This window comes from Pelobates fuscus, chromosome 2 (assembly GCF_036172605.1).
Source record: "Pelobates fuscus isolate aPelFus1 chromosome 2, aPelFus1.pri, whole genome shotgun sequence".
In the NCBI taxonomy this organism is placed as follows: Eukaryota; Metazoa; Chordata; class Amphibia; order Anura; family Pelobatidae; genus Pelobates; species Pelobates fuscus.
Genome location: NC_086318.1, coordinates 123,275,448 through 123,292,401, shown reverse-complemented (window position 1 = coordinate 123,292,401; position 16,954 = coordinate 123,275,448). Strand labels below are relative to the sequence as shown.

The 16,954-nt window shown below is 41.7% G+C and overlaps 2 protein-coding genes across 3 annotated transcripts in view; one reads left to right on the top strand and one right to left on the bottom strand.

Moving 5' to 3' along the window:
• The window catches only part of LRRIQ4 (leucine rich repeats and IQ motif containing 4), a 40,495-nt gene extending 23,974 nt beyond the window's left edge, over window positions 1-16,521 (bottom strand). Inside the window, exons 1-2 of the mRNA XM_063442645.1 lie at window positions 16,428-16,521; window positions 14,100-15,235 (exon numbers count right to left, since the gene is read on the bottom strand). Coding sequence (XP_063298715.1) covers window positions 14,100-15,209 — 1,110 coding nt within the window. The 5' untranslated portion in view covers window positions 15,210-15,235; window positions 16,428-16,521. The remainder of the gene's footprint in view (window positions 1-14,099; window positions 15,236-16,427) is intronic.
• The window catches only part of LRRC34 (leucine rich repeat containing 34), a 67,275-nt gene that overhangs the window by 15,830 nt on the left and 34,491 nt on the right, over window positions 1-16,954 (top strand). The window contains exon 1 of one of the 2 annotated variants that reach the window (XM_063442646.1): window positions 16,567-16,632. The exons of the other annotated variant lie outside the window; for it this stretch is intronic. The gene's annotated coding sequence lies outside the window, so the exon portion shown is untranslated. Of the gene's footprint in view, window positions 1-16,566; window positions 16,633-16,954 lie in introns of those variants that run through there. 2 annotated transcript variants of the gene reach the window in all.

Genomic DNA, 16,954 nt, shown 5'->3' with positions numbered 1-16,954 from the left:
GAGTCTAAACTCATCCATCCGGTCTAACCACGTGGCTCATCTGATACAAAGGAGAGGGACGCGTAATTCCAGTTCTTACATTCCTGCACCTGGTCAGTACAGTGATAACAGTATCTTAGCTACGTGTAATTAACTAACTGATACTACAAACACATATACATACATATGCCTTGTGGCAATCTTAGCCTGCTAAACTTGTATTTTACTGGAATTACATCACATTCCCCCCTTTGATGCCTCTGATATTTCACAATTACTTGAGGCATCACTTAACCTTGGTTTGCATATACCTCAGGTTACCATGAACCAGACCAGACTTATCTTATGATGTGAATCTTTTAACACTCATCTTCCTGCATTGGTTCTCCTTGATCTAGAGCCTTATACTTATATATCGCCATTATCTGTGCAGCAGACTTCCTCTCTGCTATACTTCCTATCAGGCTTTGCACAGACCTAACTACTAAGGGTATAAGACACGGTAGGAGTAGACACAACAGTAAAATCAGTAGGACTCCACCTACCACTGCCTTAAGCCCTCCAAACCACTCATACCAGCTACCAAACCAACTACTTGGATTGTACCCTTTCCATACCTGAGTAGGCACATGCACTAGTTTAACCATATGGCTAGTAAGCTCAGCTATTGCTTGCCCTTCGTCATCTATTTGAAGACAGCAATTGCTCAGGTTAAACTTCCCACATACACCTCCCTCTACTGCCAAAAGGTAATCCAAGGCTAATCTATTTTGGTACACTGCTGTCCTCATCCTGGTATTATGCTTCGCTAGAAGATTGAGTGCTTGTGAGGTCTCATTAGTAATAATCTCAACCACCGCCTGTAATCTTATAATACGGTTGAGCATATAAATTGGGGTTCTATAACCAAAGGTACCATCTTCTGCCCACGTGGCTGGCCCATAATAATCTATGATACGCTGGGGAGGCCATTCATTATCTTCCCAGGTGCCTATCTCTAAGGGTCCCCTTTTCTTCCTATGATTCACATCATACACTTTAACACCTAAAGTCTCACCTGTTTCAATCGGTAACAAGAAGAAGGATGGTTTGAGCATACCCAACACACATGCCCCTTCCCAGTCCTGTGGCAACTCCGAATAGGCTTTCTTACCACAGATCCAGTACAAATTTGCTGGGGCTCTCCAGGTAGATGTGATGGATAAATCAAACCACACATCCTTTAAACTGGCATATCTAGCAAACGGGTTAGATGGTTCTGAGACATTTGAAGCCGACCACCAAGTTGTATTTTTAGTATCATCATCATAAGCTTTTTGCCCTAGACAAGTTAATTCTCCTACAGAAGTATTATACATTATTCCTTTCCTTGCTATGCAAACATAACCTATGATGGAGGTCTTTAATCTCCACTCAGATTTACCTCTAACACTCAAATGATAATCGGCTTGTGTAGATATTAGTTGGTCAACTGCCTCAGAACCGGACATTACCTCCTTTGCTTCCCAAGGCCATTGGTCTCCCATGTTAGTACCTCCACACACATAGCAGTTGGTAACATTAAGACTACCGGCAATACTTTCAGCTAGGTCAATGAACAGGTTTTTAGCGTTATGGGGGATCTTATTATCTATACTCATCTCTTCATAAAAGGAATGGTATACTTGATGAGTCTGGGAGGATACCGTATCAGTCTCTATTCCTATAAACAATAATGTCCCAGGATCTAAACCCGTCCCGTATATCTGAAACCCAAATAAATTTCCATACTTATCTAGGAACTTGTCGGGGTTATTAATAAGTATATGGACTGGGTTGCATTCCATAGACTTACAATAAGGGCTAGTCGGCAACTTAGTCACTATCATGTCTTTATCTACTGTCTGTCCCCAAGTCGCCCACCCCACACAAGACCAATATGGACAAAAGTTATAGTCTTTATTTGGGCATCTAGGACTCACATATTTATTTTTACTACTGGGACAAATATATTTATCATTAGACCCATACGTCCTCTCCCATCTAAGATCCCCACATACATTCCACGGTTTTCTACCACTTGATATCGCCTTACATGCATCAAATAGCAGAACACCCGAAGAATGTACGGATTCTAACACCGTCTTATTAATTAGGGTCCCCTGAGGATCTCCATTCCTGAGAGTCAACCAAATTGTACGAGGTTGATACTCTGGACTGAAGCACTTAGGTTCTCCTACTCCTAAATGGCACACACTATAGTCTATATTTAGGTATCTACATCTTGATACCTCTCCTTTACATTCGTATTGTGAATGCCAAATTAGGGTTTGGGAAATATGGTTACCTGTTCTCGTAGTCTTAATGCATACCTCACAGCTAGGAGTGTCGGTACCTCTACCTTCCTGAATATAAAAACACATATAAATAAACACAATCAAAAGCACATCTTTCGCCGTCATCCTCAGTCTTCGTCCGTGCGATGGAACCTCAGCTTCCAGGATGTGAGGGCTGCAGGGAATGGAGTTCTGCTCGTCTTCACAGGTGTCCCTTCGAGACTTTCCTGGCTTATACACTATGTGTTGGTAAGCGGACAGGCTTTATTATGGCCTTCTCACTCACACCTGTAACAATAAAATTTGTAATCCACAATAATTCCTCGTTACTCCGACTGAGTAGTGCGTTTCAACCGGATCTTGCAGGGATTCTCTGGATCTGCTGTAATTTGCCAAGAATCGACTGCTGCTGGTTTAACCCTGGAGTGATGTATCCACGGAGTTACTTCGGCTACTTTTATCGCTGTAGGGGTAGACAAAAGAACAACATAAGGACCTCTCCACTTGGGCCCTAACGGTACATTATTCCACTCTTTAATCCACACTTGGTCTCCTGGATGATAACTATGAACAGGGGGATAAATATTCACAGGTAATCTATCTTGTACCCATTTCTGTACCTCCTCCATAGTCTTACCCAACTCTACAACCTGCTGCCGGGTAATTCCTTCTCCCAACTGACTCAAGTCCCCCCTTAAGTTACCAAGTACGGGAGGTGGTCGCCCATACATGATTTCAAAAGGAGAGAGGCCCATCCTTCTGGTAGGGGTACTGCGGATTCGCAATAAAGCTATGGGTAAGAGAACGTTCCACTTAAGTTGGGTTTCCTGACACATTTTAGCCAACTGGTTCTTTATAGTTCTATTCATTCTCTCTACCTTACCAGAACTCTGGGGTCTATATGCAGTATGAAGCCTCCACTTTATACCAAGCATATGAGTCAGTTGTTGTAGGCACTGATGAACAAAAGCTGGACCATTGTCCGATCCTATAGAACAGGGTAGTCCATATCGGGGTATTATTTCTCGTAGCAGGAATCTTACAACTTCTCCTGCTTTCTCTGTACGAGTAGGACATGCTTCTACCCAGCCTGAATAGGTGCACACAATTACCAACAGGTAACGATGTCCACCCGATTTAGGCATTACTGTAAAGTCTATTTGTAGATCGGACATGGGGAGTCCCCCCATAAACTGGACTCCTGGTGGCTTTACTGGTCCTTGTCTTGCATTATTCTTAGCACACGTTACACATCTGCGTACAATGGCCTGAGTCAAGTTGGACAATCTTGGTATGTAGAAATGTTTCCTGAGAGATTCTTCAGTACTGTCTCTCCCAGAATGTGTCCCGTTGTGATAATTTTGGACAATTTCTACCGCTAGTGATGCTGGTATGACTATTCTTCCATCTTCTAGCTGATACCACTTGTTCTCCAAATACTTTCCCGGTTCAGTCTTTAACCACTCCTCTTCTTGAGCTGTATAAACTGGAGTCCATTGGGACAGTGGAGTTGGTATAAGAGCAGCTATATGCCCCACATACTCCTGTCTTCCTGATTCAGCAGCACGCTTAGCTGCACTATCTGCCATCCGATTTCCCTTGGTTACATCACCATCTCCTCTCAGATGCGCTCGACAATGTATGATACCGACTTCTTTCGGCTCCCACACTGCTTCCAATAGTTGTAGGATTTCAGCTGCGTACTTGATTTCTTTGCCTTCTGAATTCAGTAGTCCTCTTTCTTTATACAAAGCTCCGTGGGCATGAGTGGTTAAAAACGCATACTTAGAGTCCGTATAGATATTTACTCTTAAACCTTCAGCCAATTGTAACGCTCGTGTTAGTGCTATTAATTCTGCCTTTTGTGCTGATGTTCCTTTCGCCAGTGGCCGAGCTTCTATCACCTTGTCTATTGTTGTCACTGCATATCCTGCATAGCGGATCCCTTCTTTCACATAACTACTGCCGTCGGTGTAATATTGAACATCGGGGTTCTGGATGGGAAAATCACGAAGATCTGGTCTACTTGAAAATACTTCATCCATTACTTCCAAACAATCATGTTGACTTTCAGTAGGTTGCGGCAAAAGGGTAGCTGGATTTAAGGTGTTTACAGTCTCTAAATGCACTCTTGGGTTTTCACACAACATTGCTTGATACTTGGTCATACGGCTGTTACTAAACCAATGATTTCCTTTGTAATCCAACAACGTCTGTACTGCATGTGGGACTCGTACATAAAGTTCTTGACCCAGAGTGAGTTTATCGGCTTCAGCTACTAGCAGGGCGGCTGCAGCTACGGCTCTTAGACAAGGTGGAAGTCCGCTGGCCACTGCATCCAGTTGCTTAGACATGTAGGCAACAGGTCTTTGCCATGATCCCAAGTACTGTGTCAATACTCCCACAGCCATTCTTCTTTGCTCGTGTACATATAAGTAGAATGGTCGTGTGTGATCAGGTAGACCTAATGCTGGGGCACTCATCAAAGCCTTCTTCACATCTTCAAATGCCGTTTGCTGTTCTTGGGTCCATAAGAAGGGGTCGTGCTCTGTACCTTTGATGGCTGCGTACAGAGGTTTTGCCAGTATCGCATAGCTGGGAATCCATATCCTACAGAAGCCTGCTGCCCCCAAGAATTCTCGCACTTGTCTTCTATTCTTGGGTATTGGTATTTGGCAGACAGCTTCTTTTCTCTCTGGCCCCATAATCCTTTGACCTTCAGAGATATGGAATCCCAGATACTTGACAGTTGGCAAACACAACTGAGCCTTCTTCCTGGACACCTTGTATCCTGCCTTCCAGAGAATATGTAGTAGATCGTGCGTTGCTTGCTGACATTTTTCTTTTGTAACTGCTGCTATCAACAAGTCATCTACATATTGTAACAATACACATTCTCCTGGGATAGACTCGAAATCCAGTAGATCTTGACTTAGAGCTGAACCAAATAGGGTAGGTGAATTTTTAAACCCTTGGGGAAGTCTTGTCCAAGTCATTTGGCGTTTTGAGCCCGTTACAGCGTTCTCCCATTGGAAAGCGAAAATACATTGGCTTTCTGCGGCAATTCGGAGGCAAAAGAAGGCATCTTTGAGATCTAAGACTGTGAAGTAAGTAGCCCCGCCCGGAATTAAAGCAAGCAGGTTATATGGATTGGGTACAACTGGATGTATGCTAACAACCGCATCATTGACTGCTCTTAAGTCCTGTACAGGTCGATACTCATCTGTACCGGGCTTTTGAACAGGCAGCAATGGGGTGTTCCAGGGGGAAGTACAGAATTTTAGGATACCATACCGTATGAACTTATCCAGATAGGATTGGATGTTCTTCTTAGCCTTCTGCGGAATGTGATATTGTCTTAGGCTCACTGGATAAACCCCATGTTTCAGTTCAATTTTTATTGGTGGAATATTGCGGGCCAGTCCTGGTGGGTTGTTCTCTGCCCAAACTCCTGGTATGTTAAACAATGTCTCATCACTCCTAGGGTTTTGGCTAGTCAACACTGTATAAAGTCGCCACTCTTCTTCCTTTGGTACGGATAAAGTCATAATACCTGAAGGTCCATTAAACTTTAAGGATGTTGTTCCATTTGGTAGGAACGTAATCTGCGCTTGTAATTTTGATAGCATATCACGTCCCAGCAATTGGACTGGACATTCAGGCATATAAAGGAATTGGTGTTTTACTACGTGGCCTCCCAATGTACAGAGTCGACTTTTAAGAACCGGTTTTTCAGCACTTCTTCCAGTTGCTCCTATCACAGTAATAGTCCTTCCAGATGGAGGAGCAACTAGATTAGTCACCACTGAATGTTCAGCACCAGTGTCGATCATGAACGCACTCCTTTTCCCCCCTATTGATACATCGACCATAGGCTCCGCTCGACCAAGGGGGATGGAGCCCGGTCGGTATCAATAGTCCTCCATGACAGTGTCAGCCAATCCTACAAAGTCCCTACCTTCTCTATCGCGGGACCTTTGCGCTGCTGGAATATACCTGTCTTCCCTAACACTTCCTCTGTTCCCATTACTCCCTCTATAACCATTACTCCCTCCGGAGCCTCCTCTACCTCTCGCTCTACCTCTAAAGTTTCCGTAGCCTGCCCTGGGTTGGTCTCTCTCGTACTGCTCTCTTTGCGGACATTCGTTCCTCCAATGCCCTTCTTCCTTGCAATACGCGCATTGATCCCTACTCAAAGGCTCCCTACTCCATCTATTATTGCCTCTATCTGGGCCCCGTTTATCTACGCCTGCGATCGCTACCGCTAGCATATCAGCCTTTTTACGCATCTTGCGCTCTTCCTCTTTCTTACTTTCTGTATCCCTGTTCATATAGACCTTATTTGCTACCTCCATTAGTTGGGTGATGGACATACCTGCAAACCCTTCTAACTTTTGTAGCTTGCGCTTAATATCTCCGTATGCTTGGCTGACAAAGGCGGAGTTAACCATTCGGGAATTGTCTGCGTCTTCCGGATTAAAGGGGGTATACAAGCGGTATGCCTCCAATAATCGGTCATAAAAGACACTGGGCGCTTCATCGCTTTTCTGGATCACCTCAACTGTCTTCGACATGTTAATGGCTTTCTTTCCTCCGGCTTTCATGCCAGCAATTATAGCGTCTCTATAGGCTCTGAGTTGAACCATATCAGCACCATTTACGTTCCAATCGGGATCGGTGTTGGGATAGTGTGTCGCGGCCCATGCTGCTGGATTGGCTTGGTTCAAAGCACGGGCTCTATCCTCTAATGCTTTAATGGCTGCTTGATTTATTCTTGTCCTTTCCTCATTGTTAAATAAAGTCATTAGTAACTGCTGGCAATCAGCCCATGTCGGATTATGCGTCTGTACTATTGAGGTGAACAGATCAGTCATAGCTTGTGGTTTCTCAGTATACGAGGAATTATGGGTCTTCCAGTTTAAAAGATCGGTTGTGGTAAATGGGACATATACGAAGACTGGGTCAGCGTGTGCCATTTGACCTGCGGCATCGATATAAGCTGACCCGGGATTCAGACGAAGAGGCATCTGATAGTGCTTTAATTGTTGGGCACCAGTCAACTGTCGGGTTTGGATGGGGCTACGTAGAGAGGCGTCAGTCATGGGTTCCGGTCGGGGAGAGATAGGGTATGGGGATGTGGGAGGTCGGTTTTGGGAAAAGGTCGTAAATAAAACACTTCGAGCCGAGCTAGATGAAGCTTGACCGGAAGTCTGAAGTGGCGCCAAATCAGGATATTCGTTTCTAATGGGGGTGGGTTCTGGTTCCGGAAGGGGAGATTTAGTACGAGGGGGGGTGGATCCTGTACTGGAGGAGGAAGCGGAAGTGGATGAGGGTAATGAGGGGAGGGGTGCAGGACTTCCTGCGTTTGCGTCACTTCTTCTTAACGGAAAGTAAGGGGGCGGCAAAGGGATCTCGGACTCAGGGGGCGTGTCCAAAATGGGCCTAACACCAGTCCTAGTGGACGAGCAAGTCCTAGCTACCATGAGGCGACACTGCTCCTCGTGGCATGTCTGGAGCCATTTTGGCGAGTCATTTACGGCCTGTCTCCAACAGTCAATATAAGGAAACTGGCCGTAAAGTTCAGGCCTACCTGATACAGCCACGTGTAAGCGCTGTACCAGAGTTGGATCCAAACTGCCACGTGGCGGCCATGCCGCAACCAAAGTAGGCCACTCCCTAGTACACAAAGTGACCAAACGTACAGGAGACATCTTTACCCCAAAATCACAAACTTTGAATCCCTTTTTAAAATTCTTAACCATACATCCTAAGGGATCCGGAATCGTTGACTGCGACGCACCCATACTTAACAATGGAACGTCGTCGACAACGAATACTATACACGCGTACTATTCAACAGTCACACCCGTTTCCTCTGGCAACAGCACCACGTGGTACGGTTACCAAGTGAAACGTACACAATAACAATAAACACTCAGGGAATTCCCGTACACACACAGCTGTTACACCAGTCACTATATATAATCAATATTATGCCCTTTGGCGTAACTATACAGTCACCCACGCTATAATTCTCTATATACGAATTACCCGTCTATAACACACCCCAGTAACATCGTCTTTTACAAATAGCGGTTACAGTACGGTTAGCATAGGTCAAAGCACAAGTTAAGGTCACAATACAATTATTAGTGGTTATGGTGTTAAACATGCAATGGACGACAATGATTAGTACTTATTATATAATGTCAGTAAATATACAGGGTTATGGTACCGTGCACTATAATACAGCAACACACTATTAACACTCTCGCTAGACGGCTGAGCTCGCGCTATCTAACAAGATATACACTTTACTAAAACAATCGTTAACACATTTACAATTCCCAACTAAACTATTGGCCAGTACCTTGAATGGACTACCTAAAACTATATACACCCGTTTTGGTTAGCCACACTGCCCAATCACCACATATATAGCGAGCTAGAGAACCGAATTTACACAGGCGCCTCTTAGTCGCACTATCAAAAGTCTAGTGGGTTCCAAATTTACACGCCTTCCCACTTAGCCCAGATAGGATGAGAACTAGCGAACCGAATTTACACAGGCGCCGCTTAGTCTCCCGGTCCCTCCGACCTAGCGAACGTAATATACACCCTAGAACGCTAGTCTAGACAAGACACCGGTGTCCGGCTAGGGCTATTTACACCAGGACCCCGCCTGACTAACCAAATCAAACGGTCTGACTAAAGAGCGTTCGATCGAGCGGTGCGCCTTCGCTCCTTCCCTCCGACAGAGGGGGCAGATACACAGATTCAAAACCCCTTTGGGCCTACCGCACAATCGGTATACCCCTAGTGGGTCCTGCCGTCTAAAACAGCAGTTGTCTTACCTCCTCGTTCCTGAACCTGAGTTCACACTCATCGACGGGGACACCCCAGCACTTCTCACGTAGAGGCCGATGATCTCCTGGACAACAGACCAGTGGCGCCGAGACGAAGGGAGGTCCACGCAGAAGTTCAGGGGTGCAGCCGTAGAGAACGTGGGCAAAGATAGACCGTCTCACGCCTCTGCCTCTCAGCTACCGTTGAACGATGAGCTTCCCGGCCAATGCACCAAATGATACCGGAGAAACTGACGGAAGCCAAGCACAGAGAGATGGACACAGGTTTCTTCAGGAAGGAAGAGATTCTTTATTGGATCACCGATCGGGACTCAGAGGGACTAGCGTCACCAAAATACAGCAAAGTCTGAGTACTGAATACATAGAGTACATTCCTTATATAGCACTGTAGCTCCTCCCACAATTAACTACACCCACACATACCCTTAACCTATTTAATAAATAGAGTCTAAACTCATCCATCCGGTCTAACCACGTGGCTCATCTGATACAAAGGAGAGGGACGCGTAATTCCAGTTCTTACATTCCTGCACCTGGTCAGTACAGTGATAACAGTATCTTAGCTACGTGTAATTAACTAACTGATACTACAAACACATATACATACATATGCCTTGTGGCAATCTTAGCCTGCTAAACTTGTATTTTACTGGAATTACATCACAGTAGGGCTGTCACAGATCTTGCAGTAACCACCGCCTTCTAGGGTATATAAAGTCCAGGACACAGTCAGCTCGATTTTCCTTTTTCTTTATTCAGTAAGAAAACAGGTGCTTTAAATAAAAACAAACAAAATCCCTTGCTCTTACTTGACAGGAAATTGCTATCTGCAATTTGGTGGCTTTCCCACTTACCAATTTCCAAACAAAAGAAATGTCTTTGCAATGAACACAGTTGTCATTCACTCTCCTAGCTGTCTTTTTCTCCCTCCCCTGCAGCAGGCTGCCCTCTTCATTTTAAAGGCCTGTCTACTAAACTGACTAGCTACAGGTGAGTGTCAATTAGTTAACTCTTAAGTCAAATCTAAATTGTGGTTTGTTACACAGCAACTAGTCCTGTTGGAGCATTGGCCCATCCTACTCTCCAAATACTCTGCCCCAGGGATCCATACCATGTTTTGCAGAACCTCAGCAATGTAGATTGCAAACGCTAACATCTTTCCTGGGGCATTTAACTGAAAATGCTCAGGTCGCAGTTTAGCAAATCAGGCCTGATGTATCTTCCATCAACCACAATGCCACTTTTACGCTCACAATACTTACCCAAACTTTGGAAGACTGCAAGAGTAGTGCCTATCCATAAAAGTGGTGACACTACTTTGGTTTCTAACTATCGCCCTATATCATTGCTCCCGGTATTGTCAAAAATCTTAGAAAAATGTGTCCATACGCAACTATGTGAGTATTACCAACAATCAAACTATCTGACCCCTGATCAATCGGGCTTTCGCCAGAATCACTCCACTACAACTGCCCTCTTAAAAGTTTGCAATGACATCCAAACTGGCATGGAACAAGGAGACCTAACTGGAGCTATTTTCCTTGATTTTGCAAAGGCCTTTGACACAGTAGACCACGACATTCTACTGCACAAACTCAAAAAGTCAGGTATTGGTGATCATTCGCTAAACTGGTTTCAATCGTATGTATCGGAACGCTCACAATATGTGTCCATTTCTGACAGCGACTCCCTCCCTCTCCCAGTCACGTGTGGTGTTCCCCAAGGTTCCATTCTCGGCCCCCTACTATTTTCATTATTTATAAATGATCTGCCAAATGTCTGCAAATCCTCAAACGTACACATGTACGCAGATGACACGGTAATCTATGCGAACAATTCCGATCTACCGCAGCTTGAGGCTGTGCTCCAAGACCAGTTTACAGAGGTAGAAAAGTGGATCGCAAAAAACAAACTCTTCCTGAACACTGACAAAACTGTCACAATGATCTTTGGAACAGTACCTAAATTACACAAATTACACAATTCCCACCTATCCATCAAAACAAAAGAAGAAACAAGAAAAGCTTGCATCTAAACTTTATCCAAAACTAGGTGCCCTGTACAGAAACAAATCCTGCCTAAGCCCTTCAGTAAAGGAAAAGATTGTCCAGCAAATGCTGATGCCAATCATTGATTATGGGGATGTAGTATATGCATCTGCATCGCAATCCCACATTAATAAACTCAACACATTGTATAACTCGTTCTGCCGATTTGTGCTACAATGAAATTACAGGACCCACCATTGTGACATGCTAAAAGAACTAAACTGGCTGTCGCTGGAATCCAGACGCACCCTTCATCTTTCCAGCCTTGTGTTTAAGAGCTTTTCGGGGAAACTCCCACCCTACCTGAACGCAATGCTTTCCCCAGCTGTTCCCACTTCCTATAACCTCCGATCCAGTACCAACACTTTACTTAGTCTACCTCAATATAAAAAGAAAGCAGCCCGATCCTCCTTCTCCTACAGAGCACCGCATTTGTGGAACGACCTCCCGCACAAATTAAAATCTTCCCTAAGCTTAAAGTCCTTTAAGAGATCCCTCTCTACATTCTCAAAACAGAATGTACCTGTCATGGTTGATTATATATTTCCTACCTGTTCTATGTTAAATTTTGTATATATTGTATATTAATATTGTATTTGTATTTTATTGTACACTAACTGTAACAATGCAATGATTTGTGGACCCAGGACATACTTGAAAACGAGAGAAATCTCAATGTATCGTTCCTGGTAAAATATTTTATAAATAAATAAATTTTATAAATAAATAATTTGTGATGGTTAATATGACAATCCAAAATGGATTTGCTCTTTGATTTACTTGGTTGTCCTGCATTTTTAGCTTTATTTATCTTTAGATATCTTTTCCTTTACTACTCCATCCCTCTTTCCCTCCTCCTTCTATTATGCTCCAGTACATATCACCGCCTCTGTAACATAAACAATCCATACTGACCTATACATTTGGCATTTGGATTATATTGCTCTGTGTATTGTTATTTAAGCTATTAAGTATAATCCGGCCAAGACCTGAGGTTGTATTGAGACTTATTCTGTAACTTTAACACTTTATGATAAATACTTACTGCATTTGAAAAGTCAGATGAATACATGCTGACACAAATTAAATTTCAGAAAAAGCAGGAAATGAGAACAGCAGGGACATTCTCATTAGCTCTTTGGTGCTTCCAGCGATCAAAATAATCACAATTTAAAACATAGTAATTGACCAGAACATACACAAAACAAATACAAATAATGCCATACTAATAGCAGCACCCTGTCCGCTAATAAAGGAAATCTGTTATGGAAAAAAACAACTTTAGCCATTTTAAAAGAGCTTGAAATTCCATCTATATATTGTGCTAGCAAATGTATAGATTTAGAAAAAAACATATTTAAAAATAGTTTTTTCTCCCATCTGTCTCTCAATTCCTCGGCAGACACTCAATGAAAGAAACTGAGAGACAGAGAGAGTAGAAGAGACTCTGCTCGCCACCTATAGCAACCACAATGCATGCACTATGGTTGCTATTGTAATTCCCCAGCCAGCGCTCTGATCGCTGGCTAGGAAGTGTAGGAAAGTGTGACATCACTCTGTTCCGACGCCGGCACTCTGCTAATAACGCCAGTGTATCGGCGTCATGTTTTTTTTTTTACAAATCTGAAGGTCGAATTAAACGTCTGTTCAGTTAGACTGCAATTCAATTTGGAAACCGAATCATGGCAACCAATTAAATATACACAAATATAATAGGGTGCATTTATTTTGCAGTATACTGATAGGAGCATTTCCCCACCATTTGATTCACAGATCAAATGCTAAAAAGTAACCAACAGAGGGGAAAAAAAGAGTAAAAAAGAATCTATATTTATATATTATATATTTATTATATATACAATATTTACTCCTTCTATTTCCTTCTATTGCTCACTTCTCATTTGATCTGTGAAGAAAATCAACATTTAGTGACTGTCCCCAAGCTATCAATCATCCTTTTCCCCTCATAAATCATCTCTCTTTTTTTTTGTGCCACTGGTTGAAGTCAGATTATTGACTCCCTCCCCCCCAAAAAATACAATTTTGGCATTTTCAGACATTAGCGTACATTAAATATTTTCAAAATGTGATTGCTCACCCGAACTGCAGATTGGTCTAAAACGAACCTTCAAGTGTTCTATAAAGGTCCTCTTAAAGGGACACACCACACACCTAAAGCACTCCAGCTTTATGCATGAACAGTGTTTCCCTTATTCGTTTTACAAAAAATGCTGGTTTCAACAGAAATTTGCACTTTTAGAAAATAACTTTGTTACATCCCATGGCAGTCAGCCAACTGGTCCTGATACCTCTTAGTTTGTTAAGCTCAGTGAAGCTAAACTTAAAAGGCAGCCAATTGCTCAGAGCATCTGCTTTGCAAAAACTTCTCATTGAGCTCATTGGGAAGTCTGTGATTGGACAGCTACAGTAAGTCTGAGTGAGTTTAGAAGGGGATAGCTTGCAAAGGCTGCAGAGATCTGCAGCTTTTTTTTTTTTTTTTAGAAATGCCTGAAGTAAAAAAAATATGCATAATTAAATTGGGGGCACATCTCCTAAATTGTTAAAAGAAAATAAAAAAAATCCATTGGAGTGCTCCTTTAAACAATACTGTAGCGTTATTGTCTCCTACAATATTTACTGTCTCAATACATATTTCTTTGTATTTTATTCCTTTGTAGAATATTCCTTCGCACTAATATATGCAAAGTTTTGCGCTATTTGAAAAGAAGGACATTAAGGAAAAAAGGTACAGGTCAATTTCGGCCTTAAATGAAGCCTCTCAGTACAAAGAAGGGACATGTGGGCTTTGTGATAATGAAATTATTCTACATATTCACAAAAGCAGTTTTAGAAATCAATGTTTCTAAACTTGTAAAAAGGTTTAAACTTACCATACTTATTAAATTGTCATCCAGAGACAGCATCTGAAGATTCTTTAGCATACAGATTGCAGTGGGAAAATCTGTTAGCTTGTTTTGACTTAGATCTAGAATCTGGATAGATTTCATGTCACTAATAGCTGGTGGTAATGTCTTTAGGCATGAATTTTTAACGTATAGAACGCAGAGAGAATTCACTTGGCACAGTGGCGATGGAAATATCTTCATTTCATTATGTGACAGAGACAACTCGTTCAGATCTTTCAGATCAGGGAAATTATGAGGAAGCTTTCTGAGGTTGTGGTTATTAGACAGGTCAATCACAGACAACCTTGTACAATGACAGAGGGACTTTGGTATGGACAAAATGTTATTAGAGCCTACAAAAAGTTTCTGAAGTCTTGTTAAGGAACCAATTTGAACAGGTATTGACGTTAGTGAATTTCTTTCAAGGTCAACAACTTCTAGATTAGTAAGGGAGCAGATCGGTACCGGAAAATCCTCAAATGTATTGTTTTTCAAATAAATTTCTTTCAGATGTATAAGATTAGTGATTTCTGGTGGGAGGCACTTTAAATAGTTGCTAGACAGTCCAAGGAGTTGCAGGTGATGAAGTTTTTTGCATATCTCCAATGGAAACTCTTCCAGGTTTATATTGTAAAGTCTAAGTTCCCGGAGGTAATGTACGTTGCTAATGATGTTTAATGTCTTATAATAGAGGGGGTTGCTGCTCAGATCCAGGCTGTAGAGATGCTGCAGTTCTCCTAGCTCGTCACATATATGCGTGATGTTATTATTATTCAGGTAGAGAACCTTAATATTCTGAAGATGGCTAATCTCTTTTGGGATGGATTCAATTTGGTTCTTCTCCAAGTGCAGCTCTTCAAGTTCTTCCAGAAGTAAAACAGAGGTAGGGATTGTGTTATGGTCTTTTTGTGCTGAATCCAGGAAGTGTACACGAAGTTGCAGCTGCCTTGGTAACTCATCCTTTGGCTCCGAATCTTGTTTGATTTGAATTGTCTCCAAAAACTGCTCATTAGTATCCACCAAAATCGATGTGACAGCATTTGAAAAGCGAACATTCAGTATCTTGTGAGGGGTGTTTTGACTAGACTGAGGCATTCTAGCAGATGTATGTTAGAGGCAATCTTTAAATAAGAAAAACGACATATGTAATAAGCATGCATTGAATGGAGTATACTGTATATATTATTTGGGAAAGGGGAGGGGGCAGTGTTTATTTAAAAGAAAATGCATTTTTAAGGTCACATAACAAATTCACAAATTAATACATTTAATACTACTAAACAAGTTTTAATGCAATCTGTGTAAGAGGTATTTGTTTTTATTCATTTAAAATAAATATATATATATATATATATATATATATATATATATATATATATATATATATATATATATATATATATATATATATATATATATATATATATATATTTTTATGTCCAAAACAAATAAAACAAGAACCTCAGAATCCCAAATTTATTGTAGGTGTCACAGCAGTTAACCACAATGCACCAGCTTGCTGGCCTGTGAAAAAAGGTCTGTCAGTGGGGTCGCCGGTTATAGGGCCCTGTCCTCTGTTGTTTCACAATGGTCCATGTAAGCCCTGTTGCTTGACTAGGCCCCTAAATGGAGTACTGGCTGATCGCAGCCCTGTTTGGAAATAAAATTAGTAGTCCTATCACTTTATCACAAGAAGAGTTATTCGCTAAAGCATGAATTATCAGGAATTATCCACCTAACCTCACATGTTATGCCAATATAGCACAATTGGAAACATTATCCAAGTCAGTTATGATTTCAGATTAGTTAAATTAAATTAGAGAATTCCTGCAAATGTCTACTTGGTGAATAACCCTACATGCCAGCATTACAGGTCTGAAAAAAAAAAAATTCACAGCTTTTTTTTTTGCATAGTTAGACATTCACATGGCACATAATATCAACAAAGACACATCTAAATCTCAGCATTGCTCCAGATTAAAAAACTGGTAGACCTATTCATTTGTATTACCACTCCCAATAAATTTAAAAGTGAAACAGATTACTAATATTAACAATATGAGAATAACTAATAGCAGTCTGACTCACTGACAATAACTATGCTAGCCCTGAGTGGCATTAAATCTGAATACAGTATCAGTGAGATCAACTCCTACCTAATAAGCAAGTACCCCAGTAAGTTTTAATAATTAAGGCAGGCATCTACATAGGTTAACAGGTATAGTGTAACATGCATAGACCATACCAACCTCCCTTCCCCCAGGAACACTGTCTGTGCTGCACTACTGACTGGATAATAATCTATTAATTTACCTGCAGGTGCCCAGATTTCAGCGTTAGAATAGTCAGTGAGAGGAGAAGTTGATACAAAAGTATCAGCTGAGTCCTGGAAAGGGAGACTCCATTGCACAGGGCTTGGTGCTGTGCTGTGTCCATGGTAACAGAGAGTCAGCAACATAGACAGCCAGGGACAGCTACAGGCCTGTGTTTACAGCAACTAGCAAGCTCTGCTACATAGGTAATAAAATATAATGTGATAAAGAACGAGTGAGTGACAGTACTACATTAATTAATAATTACATGTTTTTTTGTATGTCTGTATTGGTACATGTGGTGTAACATTTTCTGATTTATCTGTTACTGATGTGTTGGGCTTTTCTGTAAACTGTGTGCCATGTTAAATATTTCTTAGTCCTTCTTATATAAGTATGTGCGAATGACAGGTGTATACAACATAAGTACTATGTAACTCTAGGTGTATGTATGGATAAACAGTGGCAAATACTTAGAATTTAAATGTAAGGGTGATTCAAAATGTGTGTGCGCGTGTGTTTTTTATT